The sequence below is a fragment of the Phocoena sinus genome, chromosome 7 (genome assembly GCF_008692025.1).
Source record: "Phocoena sinus isolate mPhoSin1 chromosome 7, mPhoSin1.pri, whole genome shotgun sequence".
NCBI classification, from domain to species: domain Eukaryota; kingdom Metazoa; phylum Chordata; class Mammalia; order Artiodactyla; family Phocoenidae; genus Phocoena; species Phocoena sinus.
The window spans coordinates 18,842,988-18,864,086 of NC_045769.1; the positions used below are offsets into that span (position 1 = coordinate 18,842,988).

A 21,099-nucleotide genomic window follows, 5' to 3' on the forward strand; every position below is an offset into this window, starting at 1 on the left:
GACGTTGATTAAATACAGTAAATTGCCCAAAGTGTCACAGCTAGCAAATAGAAGACCTTAGGTACAAATCCGAGTCTTTGTAACTCTAAACCCAGAACTTAAAGCTTTTTTCTGCTTATCTTTTTTTTCTGAGACATTTTTCCCCCTAATTCCTAGACGGTTTTGTTTCGTCCTCTTTGAGTGAGAAGCCACTTATGGCTTCCTCTTTTTAAACGTTTTGATACTTCTCTTGGGCATTGGGTTCACCTTTCGCACTGAGTCTCCCTGTTTTCCTACCCAGGTTGAGTCTGTGTTTTCGACCCATGAGCCATTTCAAGTTATCTCTGATTTTATTTTAGGTTTCTGGATCATCCCTCTGTAACATCTGCCTTATGCCCTGGAGTAGAGCTATCCTTGATTCCTCTCAATGGATTCCATCCATTGATGGATTGATATCCAATCCATCAATGAATCCTATCGGCCATACCTTCAAATGTATCCAGAATCTGATCACTTCTCACCACCTCCACTGTTGCCACCCAGGCCCAAGCTACTATCCTCTCCCACTTGGTTATTGTAGCAGCCTAACAGATCTACCCACTTGTCTTTCTACATTCAAAGTGATCTTTTTAAAATGTGTATCAGATCATTTCACTCTTCTCTTTATAAACTCCAGTGGTTTCCCATCTTACAGGATAAAAGATCATATGCTACATTATCTCACGACTTCAAATAAACACACAGACACATATCCACAGACCTGCTATGCTCTTCCTCTGATATAGGGTGACCATCTAATTTATCATCCAAATTGGGACACTTATAAGAGAGAAAAGGAGCTCTACTAATAAACGACAACAAGCACAAACTGGGACTGACCCAGGCAAACTGGGAATCTGGTCACTTGATCTAGATAGCCAGTGGATCATCCTGTTACTTTCCTTTAGGCCTTTTTAAAGTGTCATCTCTCAGTGAGGCCTTCTTTGACCTCTATTTAAAATTGCAACACATTCCTGCCCCATCCCGTGATCAGCCTGTGCTGATTTATTTTTCTCTGTGGTGCTAACACCATCTGATAGAGAATATGGTTTAATTAGCTATGTTTGTTGTTGATCTCCCCTCTCTAGAATGTAAACCTCAGGAGGGCAGGGAATTTTTTTTTTTTTGCTGTACGAGGGCCTCTCACCATTGTGACCTCTCCCGTTGCGGAGCACAGGCTCCAGACGTGCAGGCTCAGCGGCCATGGCTCACGGGCCTAGCCGCTCGGCGGCATGTGGGATCTTCCCAGACCGGGGCATGAATCTGTGTTCCCTGCATCGGCAGGTGGACTGTCAACCATTGCACCACCAGGGAAGCCCGAGGGCAGGGAATTTTTATCTCTTTTGTTCAATATACTGTATCCCCAGCACCCACATCATCACGAACACTGTAGGTAATCAGTAAATATTTGTCGAATGAATGGATGGTGTGTGGGGGGTGGAATTCTATTCCGAAGAGTCTTTCTCCTTGGAGTCCTCTTCCCAAACCAGTTTTCTTGTTCCTCCCTATTTATTTTGGTAAACCTTTGGTAATCTGAGACGTTAGAAGGGTTTCTCAGTATGCTTTTACCGCAAAGAGGAGCTAATGATGAAGATTACCATGATTTCCTAACCTGACTTGGGCCCTCTAGGGAGGGAAGTTTGTATCCAGTACAGCAGTTTACCACATTGCAAGAGGGAGGAGAGAATTCTTACCCTTGGGAAGTCACTTGTTGGGGGCCCTGCCCTGGCGGTTATGATATTGTGATGGTCAGTGTCAGGGCCTTGGGGCTGTGCCAGCTTCTGGGGCTGGTGCCAGAACCAAAGACCTACTCAGGGCTAGTGTTGGGGGCTCCAGTTTGCTCATTTCTCCCTTCTCTTCTGTCTTTTAAACCTGTATACTTGACCAGTGGGTCCATACTGAGTAGGGTGAGCAGTATATCCGGGTCCAGCCTTTCCTTACCCAGGATTCTAAAGGTTTCTTTTCTGAAGCAGCCTCAGAGGAAAGGAGGGATGAGATGGGGGTGGGGAGTGGAGGTAGGATCAGACCTTTCATTTCTAGTTGAAAGTGGCAGTTGGGATTGCTCCAACAGATCCTGTTGGGATCATGGGGTTGGAGGGGGTCTTAGAATTTTCAGACCACTGGGAGTGAGTTTTAGACTCAGTGAAGATGGGAATTATGGTTAAAGGAGGGGAGTTTGGGGCCTAGCAACCAAGATGGGCTGCCATAGGGACAAGAAGGGGAAATAAAATGCCCTTTATGATTTCTGTAACTTTGGTTTTCCTAACGCTTCTGATGTGGCCGTATAGCAGGGGCCAAAGTCCTCGTGGACTGGAGGTGAGAGTAACAGAGCTACTGGAGACAGGAGAGTGATGTAGCTCTTGTGGCTCTTAAAGGGTCACAGTACCAGCAGTAAGTAGTGAAGAGGTTCTAAATGTAGCAGAAAGCCTAGAAAGGGAAACCTTGAGGAATTTCTGACTCCTCGATGTTTTATCAGTAATAGTTTGATGCCAAGGAAGCCTTGGCAAGTAGTTGTATAGCAGAGAAAGCCACTTTGTGAAACAAAAGGGATTCCCATGGGCATATCCTTAATTCAGAAAACAAAGTCCTTTGCCATCTTGTGGATATGAATTTAGCCTTCCAGTCTCATTTCCCATGAGATCTGTCCACCTGTCCTGTCCTTTCACACCTTTGTGCTTCAAATACTTCCACCACATTCAAAGTCTAACCTTGCAAAGGCTTAACTCAATGTCACCACCTCTGAAGTGTTTTGCGGGACTCTCAGTGAGACTTTGTCCCTTCCTTGTTCTCTGGGTTCTTATTACCCTTTGTTTATAACTCTGTAATAGCATAATGCCTGAAAAACACACATACACACATACAGGTTCCTCCTTCTTTCTGAAAGTAGAGCACTCCTATGAACCATTTCATAAGCTGAAATGGGGTAAAGTGAAGGAGAAATTACCTTCTTTCATAAAAGCGAAAATCTTTTTTGGATTTCTTCCAGTTAGCAAAAACAGGTACTAATGTAGGCTTTTCCTAAAAGCAAAGTGACATCAAGCAAATTTTCAAAAAGTGGGGGATGCCTGCATCTGCCTCTGTCCCACGTATGACTGTAAACTCTTTGAGGCAGGGCCCCTGACTTATTTATCTTTTTTTTTTTTTTTAATTTATTTATTTTTGGCTGCATTGAGTCTTCATTGCTGTGTGCGGGCTTTCTCTTGTTGTGGCGAGCTGGGGCTACTCGTCATTGCAGCGCACGGGCTTTTCATTGTGGTGGCTTCTCTTGTTGCAGAGCACGGGCTCTAGGTGCGCGGGCTTCAGTATTTGTGGCTTGCGGGCTCTAGAGCACGGGCCCAGTTAGCTGTGGCGCATGGGCTTATTTGCTCTGAGGCATGTGGGATCTTCCCAGACCAGGGCTCAAACCAGTGTCCCCTGCATTGGCAGGCAGATTCTTAACCACTGCACCACCAGGGAAGCCCTGACTTATTTATCTTTATACTAACTCTGTCCTGTTCTGAGGAGGGAAGGACTGGTGCATCCACTTCCCCTCCCCCAGTCCTGTAGCACCTGGCACGTGGTAGAATCTCAGTAACCTTTCTGCTGAGTAGAATTGATTCTGGGTTAATCAGATGAACATATTATACAGTAGACTGACCTGGCTCTTCTTCCCCGCCCCATTCTGGGCAATGACCCGCTTGTGGCTGGTACACCTTGCTCCTGGCTCAGGTGTACTTATAGCAGGGGGCACTGCTATTTGCTTTTCTTAGTCCTGACTCCAGCTTCTCCCTTTGATCTCTGCTGCCCGCCCCAGCTCACCCCTACCATTGTCCTGCACAGGGAACTAGTATTTCTCCTTCCCAGGCTCAGGCCTCACCACCTGTCTTCCCTAGCGTATTCTGAGAATGATACCCAAGGGATCACTGATGATGGGGAACAGCTAGGACAGGATTAAGGGTATGGCCCTTCAGCCCTCTGAGAGTTCCAGGTAGGGCCAGTTGCCTCCTTTATATCTGCTCACGTTTTCCTTGTCCCCTGAGGGCGCTTGTTTCTGAGCTGGATGGGTGCAGCTGATGATCTGTGACTCAGATGATCTGTGTTGCAGATGATCTGTGATGCAAGGAATTAAGGGCTGTAATCCTGGGGAAGGCTGTATTGCCCTTTAGACTAAAATTCTATGCTTCAGAGAGGTAAATAGGGTAGCTGTTATATGCGAGGGCCCTGAAGCCACATGGTCTGGATTCTGATCTTGTTCCACCACTTACTAGCTGTAACTGCCTCAGCAAGATGGGGTCATACTCATGCCAACCATAGTCCTTCATTCATACATAGTTATTGAGCATCCCCTGTGGGCCAGGTTGTTCTAGGTGCCAGGGAAATAGCAGTGAATAAGACAGAATGGGTTGATACCTTTAAATACTTAGAGCAGTGTCTAGCACATAGTAAATATGCAGGAAATGTACCAATATTCTCTTCCTAGTACTTTTCTGAGAATAGACAATCGGGTGGGATGACCTTTGGTAGCAGCTCCAGGACCAGATCTCCCTGAGAAGGGGAAGGATGGAGGAAGGGCTAAGATACAGGTTCTGGATTTGGACTTAGGTCCAGGACAGCAGTAGCTCCAGTGGCCTTTTATTTCTGGCACTTCATTTTGAGATTAAATAGATGAACTGGCTAAAGGTCACCCTGGAAATTTTATGAGTCTGTTTAGTTCCATAGAAAGGGCAGGAGGAATGACCCTGGACTGCCTAGATTCTGCCTGGCCCGTTTGTACAGACAGCGCAGTGCCTACCAAACCACGTGTGGGTGACCCTAAGAGAGGCCACACGTCGTGAGCAGTATGAAGGGAGATCCCAGAGACATGAGATGTGAGGACGGAGAACAGCCGTTTGCCTCTCTGCTGTCAGGGCTCTCTGGCCGTAGAGTAGAGGACCTTCTGCTGGAGGAGGTGGCTTGGGGGTTGGAGAGCTGAACTTAGGAAGGAGAGTGAGGTGAGATAGAGGTCGGTGGCCTGTTTCAGTTCATTCCTCAGGGGATGCTGCTGAGGAGGGCTGTTATACTCCTAGTGAGATTACTGCTGGAAGCAACGTCTGCACTCAAGGCTCCTGACTGATTGCGATTTCCAGTGAAAGTCCAAGACTGATACAGTCTTTATGTGAGTAGGGTTGGAGTAGAAATCAATGTTACATCTGCGGTTTCCAGTGAAAGTCCAAGACTGATACAGTCTTTATGTGAGTAGGGTTGGAGTAGAAATCTATGTTACATTTCCTGGGGATCCATAAGTTTTTCAGCTACCACCATGCTCAGGGAAAGAGCTGTATAATCTTAACCATGGTTCAGCAACTAGTTCACTGCTTCTCCCACTTTCTCTCTTCCATCCTTCTCCCACAGTGGGTTTTCAGAAATGAATGCCCTTATAGCACAGAGAGAGTGCCCTTGACATAAGATGTGGGCCAATCCAGGATTCCTGGGCTTGTTCCCATGTGAGCTGCTGGCCTGGCTTCCCTTGGAGAACCTGCTAACTTGGCTGGGAGCCATGGCGATTTGCATGCATAGGGACAGACGAAGTGGTTCTGGGCCCTTTCCAAGATTCTGAAGTACAGCCAGGTTTAGGTCCACTGGACACCATACTCTTTCATCTCATTTTTATTGCACTTTCTTAAGTCTTCAGCCATTACTTAAACTCAGTTCAGCCAAGTGTATGAAACCTGAACTAGGCAAAGCATTTTGCTGTGGATATAAATCCACAGTTCATTCCATAATGAAGGAAACAGATAAATATAATATGATTGTAGCAGTGTTCCTCAATTTTTTTTCATTATCACCTCCCTGAGGAACCTTTTAAGACATTTTTCCCTAATCATCCCCCCTCAGGAAATTTTAATACCATAGATAAACCAAAATTCTGTTTATGTACTATTTGTGTATCTGTGCTTTATACTTTAAAAGAATAAGATTTTTTTCATCCCCCAAGAGCAAATTTTCTCCCCACTTGGGGGAAATATCACCCCCAATGTGAGTTCATGGATTATAGTAAAGCACAATGTATAGTATAGCAGGCAAGCCTCCAAAGCTTTGTAAACTTTGTTTCTCCCATCTCCTTTGACTGAATGTCATAGCTCCATAATTTATTCTTCTCTCTCAGTCTGTCATTCCCATTTTGCTCTTTTTCCCCTTTCCTGGATTTCATCCTTTTTCTCTCTCCAGTGTAGAAGTTTAGGAGTGAATTTAATTAAAATAGTAATCTGTACAACTCAGGGACAATTTAGGGAAGATGATTTCATAAAACAGTCCTCTAAGAGGTCATCCTTTTGGACAAAAGAACCTACAAACCTATGAGGTATTCATGGGGAAACATAATAGACATAAGTATTGAAGGAAATAAAGATATTTGTTTGGAGTTGCCTTTCAGAGGAGAAGACCTCCCAAGAGGTCTTTATATTGGTCCTAACAGGTTTGGATATGGATGTCCTATATTGGATCTAAATTCTGTGTATAAATTCTTTTAGGGTTGATGCCAGTTCTGCCAGTGGGATATCAAGTTTCTTTTCTCTAGCAATACCATGTCACCAATGATAGCATCTCCTCTCCCCTGTAGAAACTACCAGAGGCATGCAGTGTTGGTGATGGAAAACCCTTTGTCACAAATCTACAGAGTCTGTATATGGCAGTCACCAGACAAGAGATCCAAGTGGGACAGAAGCTTCGAGGCACTGGTGAGTAGCTCCAGAGGTACCTGGTCTCCTGGGGTTAGAGTTAGGGTCTAGGTTTGTGCTGTTCAATATGGTAGCTCTAGCCAATAGTGACTATTTAAATTTAAATAAATAAAAATTAAATAAAATGAAAAATTCATCCCCTCATTTGCACATTTCAGGTGCTCAATAGCTACATGTGTCCAGTGGCTACCAGGTTGGACAGCTCAGATACAGAACATTTCCATCACTGCAGAAAGCTTTATTAGAACTGGTCTACATGCTTAGGAGAATTAGTGAGAGAACCAGGAAAAAAATTAATCTCCCTACCTGAGACATGGCAGGCAATATGTAGAAGAACAGTGAGCTGTTTTGGGTCAGGGAAACTCTTGTCCTACGTGGTTAAAGTGGCCTGGAGAATCTTCATCATAGAAACAGCGCTTTCCAGAAGTTAGTTGGAAGTGGATTTGTGTCTGTTTACATATTAGTACCAAAGCCTGGGCTTTATCAGAATGCTTGGTAAATGCTAATGCCTTTCTGGTAAGAAGAAGGCAGTTATCACTATCTTCCCTTGATCTTTCTGATCAGAAGATCCCCAGACCTCAAGCAGTGCCTCCTCACAAGGAACTGATAGCCAACTTCTGAATCAGCCAGAAGAGCCGGCCTCCTCAGCACCATCCCTCCCAGTGCCTGAAAAAGAGCCCACAGTAAGTCGTGAGCAGCTTCCTAGACTGCATTTCAAGATTTGGGAGAGTCTGCACCTATAGCTCCCAAGCCAGTGGTCCCTGGAACTGTCACCTAGTTGACACTGCCTTAACAGCACTGGGGGATATTTGTGACCAGGCATCTAAATTGTGGATTTCTGGATGCAGAGTCATGGTCTTTTACATCTTCCCTTGCTGTCTCCTCTCTGCGGTTCTTCTGAATGATGGACCTTGACTCCTTTTTTGCCTTATCGCACTTGCAGTGATGGTCTATGAGGTTTTTCCCTAGGGGAGAAGTGATGTGCGTATCTCCTGCATAGAGTCTTATATCACATTCACTGCCTGACACGGACTTCAGAACTCCTGCGTCAGCCACCCGTCTTAACCAGAGCCATGGGAGGAAGGAATTTTTTTTCCTAACTTAAGTGGAACTGTTTAAAACCTCTATTAACTTGGGTTCCTTTTTTTCTAGGTTACTTCAGGCCCTATGCAGAGACCTCAGCTGTTGAAGGTCAAGAGGAAGAAGCTAAGGGGGCTCTTCAGTTAACCTGTCACTGTCTCAGCTGCTGAGGATGGACTCAGAGAGTAGTTTCCTAGTGTCACCTTGAAAGGAGGTCCTGTGACAGCAGCATCTCTGACACAGAGTTACACAGTCAGGGACTCCACTGTAAGGGCAAGATAACTGAAGTTCATGTTGACAGGCATGGATACTATTAACTGAGGGAATCCTGGCTCCAATCCATCGGGCACTGGCCTTCCCTGTCCGAGTGGAAGCCAATCTCTGGGAATCCCATACCCTCCTTTCTTTTGGTGAAGGTTCTCTAGACCCAGGATCTACCATGGACTTTAGGTGTATGGGGCAGGTCTGCAGAAAGGCACAGCATGCTTAGGAAGCCTTGTCTACCTTTCTTAAGAGTCCCTAGCCAGTCCCAGGTGTTCCTCAGAGACCCTCTCCTCTCTTTAGCATGGAATAAAAAGCACTCACACTCCCCTGCTTTTGAGATTGCTTATCTGTGGAACACATAACCAACTCACTTCACTTTACTGGGTCCCACCCCATTGTTGTCTCTGGATGAAGTCTAGGCCCTCGGTCTAATCCTTCAGGTTCTTCTTATACTTCTCTTCTGTGGCCTGTGCTAAGCCTCCAATCGGGAGCTTTGATCTTGAGACCTCTCTCCATGGTGGGCACAAGATAGCAGAACATATGGTTTCTGTGCTCTTTCATCCAACTTGATATGGGTTTATTTTGGTCTATTTCCAAGGCATAGGCAACAGGTTAATATGGGATTGAATGTGGGATTGAAATTACAAAGAGCTCTGAGCCCTAGGGCCAACTTAGTTTCCCGGAGTGGGAGAAAAAGGAATTTTATTTTCCCATCCTTCACTTCACTTCAAATAACATAGTAACTAGAAGAATTAGAAAAGATAGGATGACAGGGAACAGGAAATATGTCCAGAGGAGTTCTCTGGAACCAAAAGAATTGATGTATAGAATGAATAGTGCTTAGCAGGAAAATATGTAAAGACTGTATGAGATAGGCAGAATCTTAATTAGAAAGTGAACTCTTTGAACAAATCTAGCAGGATTTGAGACTTCCCTGCCTGTCCAGTGGATAGGACTCGGTGCTTTCACTGCTGTGGCCACAGTCGGGGAACTAAGATTCCACAAGCTGCATGGCATGGCCAAAAAAAAAAAAAAGAAGATTTAGCAGAAGAGGATTCACAGAGTTCCTTGGCCTTCTCTGCTAGGTTTTCCTCTATAGGTAAGACCATCTGAAACTTTACCTTGGAGAGACAGGAAGGAAAGTAGAACTCAGATATTCACTGGGAGCTATTAGGTAGAGGCCTTTTCTGGTTCAGTTACTTAGGATGGTCAAAGGCCTCCTCGTCCACATGTCCTCTCTGGCTGGGACTGGTGTGTCTGTCCCCATGTCAAGTCTTGGGGGGAAAGAGGATGATCCAAGTAATCATAAAATAATAATGATTATAATAACAATAAAAAACAGCTACCAGTTAATGTATACCAGGTACTCTAATAAGTGCCTGGCATTGAATCCTCAAAGCATCATATGAAGAAGATACTGTTAACCCACTAGGAAATGGAGTCTTGAAGAGACTAAGTGACTTATCAGAGGTCACACAGCTAATAAGTAACAGCCAGAGTTTGAACCCAGACAGCTGAGTTCTAAACTGCATTATTACATACATTACCGAAAACATTTTCCAGGAAGGATGTAACGTCCTTCTTTCTCCCGTGAGGCTGCCTCTTTTCAAAGAGGATGTTCTTTCTACTTCCTATTAGCTCTTCAAGGGAGGAGCCTTGGCGGACTCCAGGACTTACCACCAGGCCTTTTTACCTGCTGGCAGAGCCTGAGAGAGCTCCACCAGGGCTCATTCCCAGTTGCTGCTGATAACTTACTTTACCCTCAGACCCAGTCTGTGCCCTGGTGGTGACTGTCATTGAAGTGAATTGGGAACTATGTAAAAACAATCTATCAGATGACTTACTTTGTTGTTTAGTTTCTCTTGGCATAATTTAGATGGCCAGATTTCAAGGTATGAGACCACATGAAAAATGGAAAGACTTCCGCAGCAAGCTGGGGGAAAGTAAGGGTTCTTTACCCTAGATAATCCTTCTGCCCTAAGAGCACAGTCTCAAGAGCAGGCATTTTTAATCAGAGAGGGATCAGGGGTTTTAGAATCCCCTAAAATTATAAGTAAAATCTTAACAGCAGAATTTTTCTTTTCATGTTCTCAAAAGAATGTGTAACTTTTTAAAAAGGTTAAGTAAGAGTATGCCTCACGACCTCCCCGCCCACTGCCCCCTTTATCCCCAGAGATTGCTGCCCCCATGGGGGTATTGCCCAAACACACCCTTAGAGAAACATTGCTCCCCAAGGCCCTACCTCAGTCATTCTTGCTCTGAAGCTCTTGCCCCCCAAAGCAAAGGGTGGTGTTTGAAAATCATTCATCCCAGGGTAACTCCAGGGAAATCCCTGCCTTGACAAATTGGCCTAGCCAGGCTGTATTCCAGCCTTGCCCCCTGGCTTGGGCCCCTCCCTGAGGCCCCCAGGCTGGCCCAGCCCCACTCCATATGCACATAAAAGGGTCGAATTCTCGTGGCTGCTCCATAAATTTTATTCCGTAAATATTAGTTTTCCCTGTGTTTAATAAAGCAGTGGCCCACCTCCCCGCCTACCCACCCGCTCCCCGGGGCTGGGGCTGGGGCCAGGGCTGGCTGGTGGGAGAAGGGACTCTTTCAATTGCTTTGGAGTATTTTTAGAAAAAAAAATAATATAAGGTGGTTTACAGCAGCAAGCCAGCAAACCAGGAGCAGGAGTAGGGACCTCGAGGAAGTTCCTGCAGGAACTTGACCTAAAAAGTAGAGAAATAGCGCCACCTAGGCTGCAAGGCCTACTTGGCCCTGCTGGTGGTTCACCCCTCCCCCACGGTCAGCCAGGAGAGGCCAGCTCTTTGCTGGGAGAGAAATCTTCATCCCTTAGCACTCCAGCTGGGCAGCACCTCCTCTCTTCAGGCCTCACCGAGGGCTTTCTCAGCAGCCCTGAGGGCAGAGCCCGAGCTGGGTCCTGGAAAACCCCACGAGGGTCATTCTCTGTTCTGTCACCAATCATCCAATCTCCCAGATCAAGGAGTGTCTCCAAGGGGTAGTAAAATTATTGAAAAGGGAGGAAGGAGCTTCTAGTCTCTGCCCACTGAATCCTGAGGAACTAGCCCTGGAGTCCCTAGGGTGTAAAGTGGCAAAGAGTGAGATCTGAGCTCCTGTACTCTGGACTTGGAAAGAATCTGTTCCTGTTGGACCAAGATCCTTCCACGGGTCTGATACAGTTCACCTTCGGTGAGCACTTGGGGGAGGGAGAGATGCTCAAGTCTCCTGAATACTCAGCCCACTACTTCTTAATTTTATCCGGTGGTCCATTTGAACTCCCTTTTCTTGCGTTCCTGTTCACTTAAACCTCCCATTTTCCGAAGCCCTTACCTCCTCCTCCCTGGTCTGCTGGGAGATCAGCAGGAGCCGGTGTGTCATTGTCTGTACAGAGATGGTGGGAGTGGGGATGGAAAAGCCCGTGCCTTTTCTCCTCGTCCTAGATTTGGTCTCGTTCTTGACATTGTCACCAGGGGCATTTCCTTCTTCCAATTATTCTGTCCTTCATTTCCTCCTGTTTACAAAGCTAAGGGGATTTGCTCCAGAGAGTATCGGGGAAACCTAAAATCCTCTTAATTACCCTTCCTCGTGATGTAGTAAGCTCACTTTATCTGTTCTGCCCACCTCCTTGCTATTTGTGCTGTTAATATAATCAGTGTTTATATACAGATTTCCTATGGGCTTTTTGTTTTCATCCTTACATTGGCATATACTCTGAGAACAGGGTCAGTTTTTAACGCTAAATCAAAAAATATCACCGTGTTGGGATTATACTACTAAGGGGTGCAATGTTATGTTCGCTGGGTTTTCATGCAATCACGATATGCTTTTCTGAGCTCTTCCCAGAAGTATTTTTCTGTCTTCTAATTTTCCTGAAGAAGAAACTGTTCAAAAGGAGCAAGTGACATTCTACAAGGAAGCCACTAAACTCAGAGCTCAAGACCCTTGGTTCCTAGTCCCTGTCACCAACATGAGTAAATGCACGGACTCACAGAACTGTGGTGGATTCTGCTAGCACTTAGATACAGAGAGAAATGCCAGAAGAGAAGGGAGCCCACGCTCTGGAGAGAGGATTTCCCCTGGCTGCTGTGACCTCCTGGAAGCTGCTGCAGGGTCTTTTTGTCGAGGGCTTCTTAATGCTCTCTTCTTCTTCCATGTTCTCTTGGACAGGGCTTCAGAAGATCCCACCCTGAGGGGAAACATTCAGAGAAGGCAGGGTGTGAGGTAGCTTGTCTGTCTGTGATGGGCGAGGGACCCTAGGGAATCCATCTCTACTTGAGGATCTAGAAGCCCATCTATCCTCTGTCTTCCATCCCAGAGCTATCAAGGAATACTTTTCTCCTGAGACTTGCATTTATGGTGGGCTTTAAGCTTCCCCTCAATTCTTGGGTCTCACTTTTCTACCCTGGCACATGGGAAGTCATGAGGTAGCACCAAAGCATTCTAGCAAAGGCTCAGTCTCTTCAAAGCTGTGAAATCCTACCTGCCCTCGGTTTCTCTGTCCTGGAACCCAACAGATTTTGCTGTGCTTTCCACACTCCTGGACCCTTTGAGTGAGCGCTAGCCTCTCAGCACCTAACTCTCATGGGTTTGTGAGAATCTGGGCCAGCCTAGGGAACCCGGAAGAAGCATTGGAAAACTCCAGGGTGTGGGGAGCACACAGCCATTGACTCACCTGGGAATATTGTGCCAGGTTACTCATCCTGCCGGCGGCTGAGGGCCAGGAGTTAAAGGAGCATGCAGTGTCACACTCTTCCTCCCTCCCCTCACTTTGGGGTTAGAATTGGGGAGTAGGGCTTGGGGGCTGCAGGGAGTCCCTTCTGAAATCTGGGTGTTGTATTTACTTTTTCATATTGGCAGCTGGAAGGGGAAGCCCATCCCAGCTCGGCATTGTTGTCTAACATGGTTAATCAGATCCTATAATCCTGCTGTGGAAATATTGGGCCTCACTCAAAACAATAGAGACCAAGAATATTGTGGTTAAATTTCAACCAGCTGCCTCCCTGGCCTGTTTGCCTAACCCCTACCCCCCTCTCCTGGGCCAGAGTCCTCCTGGCTTTATGGACCCCTGATAGGATCGACAGCCAGTCAGAAATGGGTGACAAGAGCAGGGAGGATGGAGTAGGGGAAGGGTAATCCTCTCGACTGGCACTCCATCCTGTCTTTCCCCTCCCACTCCAGGCCTTGAAGGTTGAGCAGGCGGTGGTGAAACAAGTTGGAGCTGGTGGGGAAGCCCCCGCTGGGTCTGAGTGTGTGTTCAGGGGTCAAGAGCAGTACTGCTGGGAATCCTGGTTGGTAAAGAGATCCCTTATTCAAGACAGAAAAAGACTCCTGCCAGATGAGAAGGAAAGACCGCCAGTTTCATTTATTACTACTGCCTGGTGCTTCCAGGGCACAAAGCAATGCCAGTTGGTCGTATGTCACATATGGGGGAATAGGAAGGCACTGGTTGGGGGAAGGGGAGCTGGTAATAAATATTTCTGTTTCATTTAGTAACCTGATATATCGGCAATATAAATAATGCTGTGATGATGTATGAAGGTGATACTGATACCCCAACTTGAGTGCTTTCCTGGTAGTGGTAATGTCCATTGTGGTGCTCTCTTGAATAAGTACGAATTAACTGTGGCAGGGTAATTTATATAATTAGAATAGCAGGACAGAGGGAATAGGTAAGCTGTGCAATGGCATTTTGGAAAAAAACCAGAAAGATGCAGTGTCTGGACTGTGCGGAAGGGGAAAATTAACATGTGCTACGTTCAGGAAAAGGCAGAGGATGTTCCTGTTGTAGATCCTAGGGCACCCAGCTTGCGAAGGGGCCAACTTTGAGTTTGTACTTGGCTGTCACACACCCACTGGGCACAAGTTGCCACCACACTGCTTTTGGAGGTGTCCTCAGTCAATGAGGTGAAGTACAGCGAGGCCCTGGTTCCAGCACCGTGGACTATTGAACGGTCAACGTGTATGCATTTTTAGGATTTGAAGAATGAAAATAGCAGAGCTGTGCCAAACGAAACTGCAGGTATTTAATCTCTTCATATAGGGCAGGAGTGGAGCAACATCAGAGGACATTTGATGTTTCCCACCTGGGGTGCCATGTGATGATTCAGGGACTGGCATGGCTCCTGTGGGTCATTCATCAAAGCCATTTTAAAGCAGGGACTGCTTGGTGGGAACTGAGCTTCCCATCAGAAAGACATCTGGGAAATACTTCCTTGGACTAAGAATCTAAGAGAGGTGTATGCTTCTGTGTGGGAATCTCAAAAATACCTTAATGGCAGTCATCAAATCAAATTGAAGCAGGTATGAAACTGATATCAAGATGATTTAAAGATGACGGAAAACATTTCAACAGTTAAACTTGGGTAACTAGTGGGAAGAATTCAGTGTGAAGAAAGATCCCCCATGGAATCTCTAAAGAATGGGCTATATTCCTGACCAGGAAAGGGATGTAAGAAACCAAGTTGGTTACGCTGTACAGAGACGTGAACTGCAAAATGGGGAAGTCCAACAGGAACATTCTAAATCACTGCAAAGGAATTCAAAGGAATGGCATGGGTTTGTTGGAAATGTGTTGGGAATGAGATAGAAAAACCCACATTCGATAAGAAACAGGAATACCTAGACATGTATTAACTCATATATATATATATTGAATGCTTACTCACTAGCATTCCCACCAATGGGGCATTATGCTACTTGCTGTCTTATGGCCACAAAGACATATCTTCTGCTCTCAAGAAGTCTACAATCCAAAGATGATATTTAAAGCATAGATTTTTTCCCCCAAAGTGTGAAGAAGAAAGTGAGAGCCATGAGTATGTATCTCTTTTTTAAAAAATTTAAAAGAATCCTATGGATAAATTCCGTTCTGTTACCTGCCTTTACTTAACTGCATTGTGTCTGTATTTACATGTCAATACATAAATCTCTTTAAAGGATAAGTTATCTTCACTCTGAGCTTCATAAAAAGTTTGAAAAACACTCCCATGATCAGAAAGTAGAAAGTCAAGCTTATTCACTCCATCTCCCTTTCATCTTTGATCTCACTGGTCTCCTTGCTATTTCTCTAATATGCAAACACCTGAGGGCCTTTGCTCTTTGCATTTCTCTCTGACTAGAACGCTCTTCCCTTAGGTGTCTGCTTGGTTGAAGCCCTCACCTCTTTCAGTTCTTAGCTTAAATCACACCATCTCAATGAGGCCTCTACTAATCCCCCTACTTAACAGAGCCACCTGCCTCCTGGCCTCGGACTGCTGCCCACAGGCTGGCTGTACTCTCAACCTTTTACCCTGTTTCATGTTTTGTGTTCACAGCCCTTATTCCCTTCTAACACATTATAATACATATTTGCTTTTTTACTTTTATTTTATTTTTTATTGCAGTACAGTTCATTTACAATGTTGTATTTGTTTCTGATGTACAGAAAAGTGATTCTTTTTAAAATTCTTTTCCATTATAGGTTATTGCAAGGTATTTAATGTAGTTCCTGGTGCTATACAGTAGGACCATGTTGTTTATCTATTTTATATATAGTAATATTCTTTATTTTTATATTTATTTTTGTCTCCCCAATGCCTTTCCACTAGAATAAAGTTCCATAAGGGCAGGAATCTTTTTTTTTTTTTCTCCCATCTTGAGCACCTCTCCAGTGTCTGGCACGTAGTAGATGCTCAGAAATACTTGTTGAGTGAATATGTGAAGAAGGATTATCTCACACACACACACACACACCCCCCTCCACAGCAGCAGTATCTTGAAGTGGTTTTAGAAATTTGTGGATATCAATGGATGTAATCTTTTTTGTTTGGGGCAACCAGTCATAAGGTGAGAGTGGGGATTAAATACCATTTTGTTAGCTATAACCATAACAGAATGAATTTGTCATTTTACAGAAGCTAAGAATACACGTTATTAAAAAGTAAGTTACTATACACCTTTTTGCTTTCTTTGGCTATAGATCCTTGGCTATAGATCCGGCATCCTTAGGGTGCTATCTTGACCAAGAGAGACGGGTCAGAGAGTGTGGGTGGACTAGTACAGACCCAGTTACAGAAAGCTGACAGGCATGTCAGGAGCATCGCTTGAGTAGTAAAAGAGTAGAACCCCTTCCCACTCCACTGCATTCATTCACTGAACTAGTATCTTCCAAGATTCTCTTTAAGCAACTAATTTCTTCCCAAATAGAGACACTGGGATGGAAATAAAGCCCATTAGTTAGTAAACATGTTATTATCCATATACAGAAATATATGTATGTCTTTCTGTCTGCAAGTGTCTTTCTGTCTATGAGAGTTTCACACAGTCTTTAAGTCTCTGACTTGAGGGGAAAATACTCTCTTTGTAACTAATTCTGCTACTTTTTCCTACCTTGTCAAAGTCATCAAAGCAAGGTCTTTAATGCTTGAATCTCTCTGAAGTGCCTTGTAATGAGCTTATTGTTAGGGCAAAGGTAACTTGACATTCCCATTTCTAATCAATAACCAGCTTTTAAAGCATTGTTAGTTTTGAGTGGCTCTAACTGGACCTCCAAATGTGTTCTGCACTGATCAGAGGCTTGAAAGACAGGCATGCTTCTTTCATTTCAGCATTTGGGTGAAATTTGGTGGAGTTGCTAACCTCTTCAAAAAATCAACAGTAGGAGTCAGAATGATCCCAGCCAGTTGGGGAAATGGTTAGTCAAAGACAGTATGAATTTTTAAAGCCCAAGATGAAGATAGTAAGAGTTTCCTAGATTTAGAGAGAAAATGAGTGACTTGAACAGAGTTCAGCAACCCAGCATGCTTGCGCTAGGAATCACTCACCAAGAAACTGGATTATTATGGAGTCAGACAGGCCTGGATTCCAACTCCAACTCCTCCAACCTCCTCACTTAGAAGCTCTGAACCTCAGTTCCTCATTCATAAAATGAAGATGGTTGTGTGAACTTCATAAGGTTTTTGTGAAGGTTACATCAGATAATATTAGGGCTTCTCCCCTCTACTAGATCATCCAACTTGGCGCTTCATGATTACGATGCCAGCATCTTTGCTCGGGCCACTGTCCTTTCCTGAGTATCCTCTTCATTTCTTCCAGTCATTCCTTTCCCTCCTTCAAAACATCTCTTCCAAGAGGTCTAACCCCACGCTAATTGTATCTTAATTCCATATTCTTCTAGATCAAGTTCATCTTATCTATTAACCTATCTAGTTTAGAACGCATTATTCTGTACTCATTTATGAATGGCATTCATGGCTTTGTAACTGCCTTTTATTTTCATGATTTGAGGTTAGATAGTAAATACCTTGAAGACAACTATGTCTTCTACTTTTCTGTTTGCATTTTTCATCCTTTTGTGGCTATTACACTAGCATGCACAATGTAGATACTTCCCTAATATAAAGAAGTAGGGCCTCTTAATCCCCACCACTGTCTTGGGTGCACGTAGATGAGCATCCTGATGTATTTCCTGTGGACGAGTAATAAGGATCAGAGAACTGCTACCGCCAGTGAACCGTCCAGAGGATGAAAATGAATTATACTTAAGATTTGTATTTTACGGCTTGTATTTTTAACCCTCTTAACAACCCTACGAGGTAGGTGATATTAATTTTCACTTTATAGATGAGAGAACTAAAATTCAGAAAAGTCAAGTGACTTGCTCAAGGCCACACAGGTAAAAGATATCAAAGAGAGTTTTCAGACACAGATCTGCCAACTCCAGGCCTTAGTGCTCTTTCTACTGAGCCAGGGCTGCTGCACACTGAATCAGTGGAGGATATTTGACTAACTGCATTCCTGAAACTTGTCTGGTTGTGGCTTAGCACTTGTGGATTTAGAGCAGGATAGATCTGGTCAAGAAGCAGGATCAGGAGAAAAAAGACTAGTTGATTATAGAAGTGTGGACCTACACTGTGTGTGTGTGTATGTGTGTGTGTGTATCGCTATTAGTACAGCGTATTTGTACTATGGTGTTAAATTCAAGACTGACTAAAAATGCCAACATGGTAATCTACTAAACAGATGTTTAAATTATCAGGTTCTAATGGTGTATTTTCCTCCCTCCCTTTCCTTCCAAACTATTTTCCCAACTTTTACTCTTGTAAGCAAAAAATCATATTATCCAAAGAAATAGATTTTACTTTGTTTTCTTCAAAATAGAGATGGTTGAGGGGTAGAAGAGATCCAAAGTTGAGAGGAGAAAACTGATTTTACCAACAGGCCCAGGACTCAGATGTGAGGTGCCCTGATAAGGCTCTATTGCTGCTGCTCAGACCTCAGGCCATTGGTGCCTCCAGAATGGGACACCTCGGTTCTCCAATTTTACTGCAGGCAAAAGCCTGGCAGTGACCAGAAAAAGAGCCAGGCTTTGTCTGAGAGGTCAAATGGATTGCGCCAACTCAGAAGCTATCCTACATCAACTGAACAGCTAAGAACATAGGCAGCTAAGAAATGACCAAGGTCCTTAGGCCCCAAATTGGATTAAAAGTGCTCCAAGGTCATTGATGTAGAAATTATGATGCTTCCAATCTCTGTCGTCCTCTCCCCCCCACTCCACTGAAGGAGATCGGACTGAAGCCGACCTAAATTTGAGATTCAGATCTTGAATAGCCATTGTGTCCTGAGAAAAGATTATAGGTTTGGAGCAAAAACGCTCTGGGTTCAAGTCTTGACTGTGGGGCCACAGGCAAATTACTTTACTTCTAGAGCTTTAGAGTTGTATACTGGCAAAATGAGAATAATTGCTGTGCACAGAGGGTTATTCTGAAGGTTTTTACTAAGTGCTTAAAGCACCTGTCATAGACAAAGGACTAAATAAATGTTAGCCCCCCATCTGCTTCTCCCAGGACACACCCTGGTCACTGCTCCTAAGTTGCTAGGCCGAGGAGGGTCTAGACTTAGTGCAGCGCAATCTAAACCAACAAGGTTGCCCTGCTGTGGAAGCACCCCTGATGCCAAGCTATATCTGCCCTGTATAAGAAATTCCTATTTGACACTGATCAGATCTTTGCCAGAGATTTGTATTCAACAGGATCACAGCTTAAGAGAAGAAATGAGAGGAAGAATGGTAAAGTTAATAAATGGTTATAAGGTAGAACCTCTGAGGGAAGCTGAAAGAAATTGTCTTTCACTTGGAGAAAAGAAGATTGAAAGTGGATTTAACAACTCTTCAAGACCATGCATACTGGATAATAAGCAGGATAATGGCCCTAATCTCTATGGCCAGAAAAAGAGGAAAGGAGTTGAATTTGCATTTGAGACGAAGAAGAAAGAAAGATTGAATTTAAAGCAAAACTTCTCTAAAAAGTTATTATAGAACACCGGGATAGGTGACCATGGGAGCCTATGGGATTTTCTTTTTCGGACCTCTGAAAAACAGAGCCTTGTTTGTCTGGATTGGGAGAGGTACTGACCTGGCTGAGCAGTGTGCCCCAGAAATCTGAGCAGGAGAGAGGGAGGGGGTGGGGAATATTGCAGGGATAGTTCTTGAACCCCGAGAAACATACATTAAAGCACTTTGGAAGCTTTCAAGGAAAAGAAGCAATGTTACAGTAATCTGTGACTGGGAGACACAGAATCTGAATGCAAATATAAGAACGGACATGCGGTGTGGGGAGGAAGTACAGGCAAAGAGAAGTAAAGGAAACGAGCCATTTTGTTTCCAAGTGACAGACATCCGTCCACCCTGGTGGAGCCGTCCTAAATTCCCTTCTGTGGGCCTCAGTTTCCTTTTCTGTAATATGAAGTGCTTGGATTAAGCACTCACTTTTGAGTCCCTTCCAATTCTGAATTTGTGTTCATAAAATCGATCCAGAGAAAATGTGAGTACATCTGTGAAAATCTACCAGTGTCCAAAACCCAGGCTGTACTGGATGGCTGAGTGCTGCCCAGTGAGGGCCCGGGCTCTGGGGTCAGTTGGTGTGGGGGATGGGGTGAATCCCTCAGCCAGGAGCAAGTTGCTTTTCTTCTCTGAACTGTACAATCTTCAAAATTTCAAAATGCGGATGATAATAGCTCATTTGGAGTTGTAAGTTTAAATTAGATAATGCAAGTAGAATGCTTAGTATAGTAATATCTAATAGCTTCCATATATCAGGCACATAAGCAGTACCTATTGTATTAATATTCTTGCAATGAGAATTTTTAAACCGTTTTATTTCTCACCCTTTTATTTCTATCTCTATTGAATTTGTAGAAAATACTGCAAACACATTACATAATTTGTGATGGTGGTGTTTGTTTTTAACACACTTGTCTTTTCTTGTTTTAACAGAATGAATCCTAATTCATTCAGCTTTCCTGAATGTCATATTAAAATACACACACAACCCGTGTTTACATCTCTGACTGCCACCACGCATTCTCTGCCCTTGTTCATTTGTGAAGTAGAACTAAGAGAGTTATTTAGCAGCTCCTGTGTCCTGCGGCTTTGAATCATTTTTTGCATTCTCAGCAAGCCCCAGCCCCTGCGATCTGTGCCTGCCCGTGTCTTCAACGTGGTCAGTCGGGGTTCTCCCGTTTTCTGTTGATGTCACCATTTAGCCTCTCTTCTCTACACCTTGGCCTATTCCTTCGCAACTTCATCTTGCTCCTTTTAACAGTGTTTCCAATTCAACCCCCACCCTCGCCCCTTTACTCTTCATGAGGCTAAATGCCCCACTCCCAGCTTCAGACCGGACGGCCGTGGGATGTGCACCGGGTTGATACAGAATTTCAGCTCCAGCAAGCTGAGAGGGCGCGCCTCCTGGGCCAGGGTGGGGCACCAGGTTATGAGCGGCCTCCTGCCTTTTGGGTTTACATCCCCGCAAAGGACACCGTAGGCGGCTATGCGGTCCGGCCACTGCCCCCCGCCCCTCGCGTCCGGCCGCGCCGTGGGTTGCGGTCTCTGTGGGGGTGGCAGCTCCTGGCGGGGCACCCCGGAGCCGCGGGGAGCCCAGAGGCGAGGCCAAGGCGGGGTGGGGCGCGTCCGGGCGGGGAGGGCAGACTCAGGCAGTGCAGGGGGCGCCAAGGGCAGCGGGCGGGCGGACGCGCGGCGGAGGAGCGAGCGGGACGAGGGCTGGCT

General features: G+C 44.9%; 1 protein-coding gene across 4 annotated transcripts in view; it reads left to right on the forward strand.

Annotated features, from left to right (window-relative positions):
* NHEJ1 (non-homologous end joining factor 1) overlaps positions 1–8,387 on the forward strand; it is a 76,115-nt gene extending 67,728 nt beyond the window's left edge. For 2 of the 4 annotated variants that reach the window (XM_032638324.1, XM_032638327.1), the window contains 3 exons: positions 6,596–6,713; positions 7,278–7,396; positions 7,866–8,384. In XM_032638324.1, the coding sequence (XP_032494215.1) occupies positions 6,596–6,713; positions 7,278–7,396; positions 7,866–7,940 (312 nt within the window). In that variant the 3' untranslated portion in view covers positions 7,941–8,384. Of the gene's footprint in view, positions 1–6,595; positions 6,714–7,277; positions 7,397–7,865 lie in introns of all 4 variants that reach the window. The other 2 variants (XM_032638326.1, XM_032638325.1) reach the window with 2 other exon arrangements.
* The last annotated feature ends 12,712 nt before the right edge of the window (positions 8,388–21,099 follow it).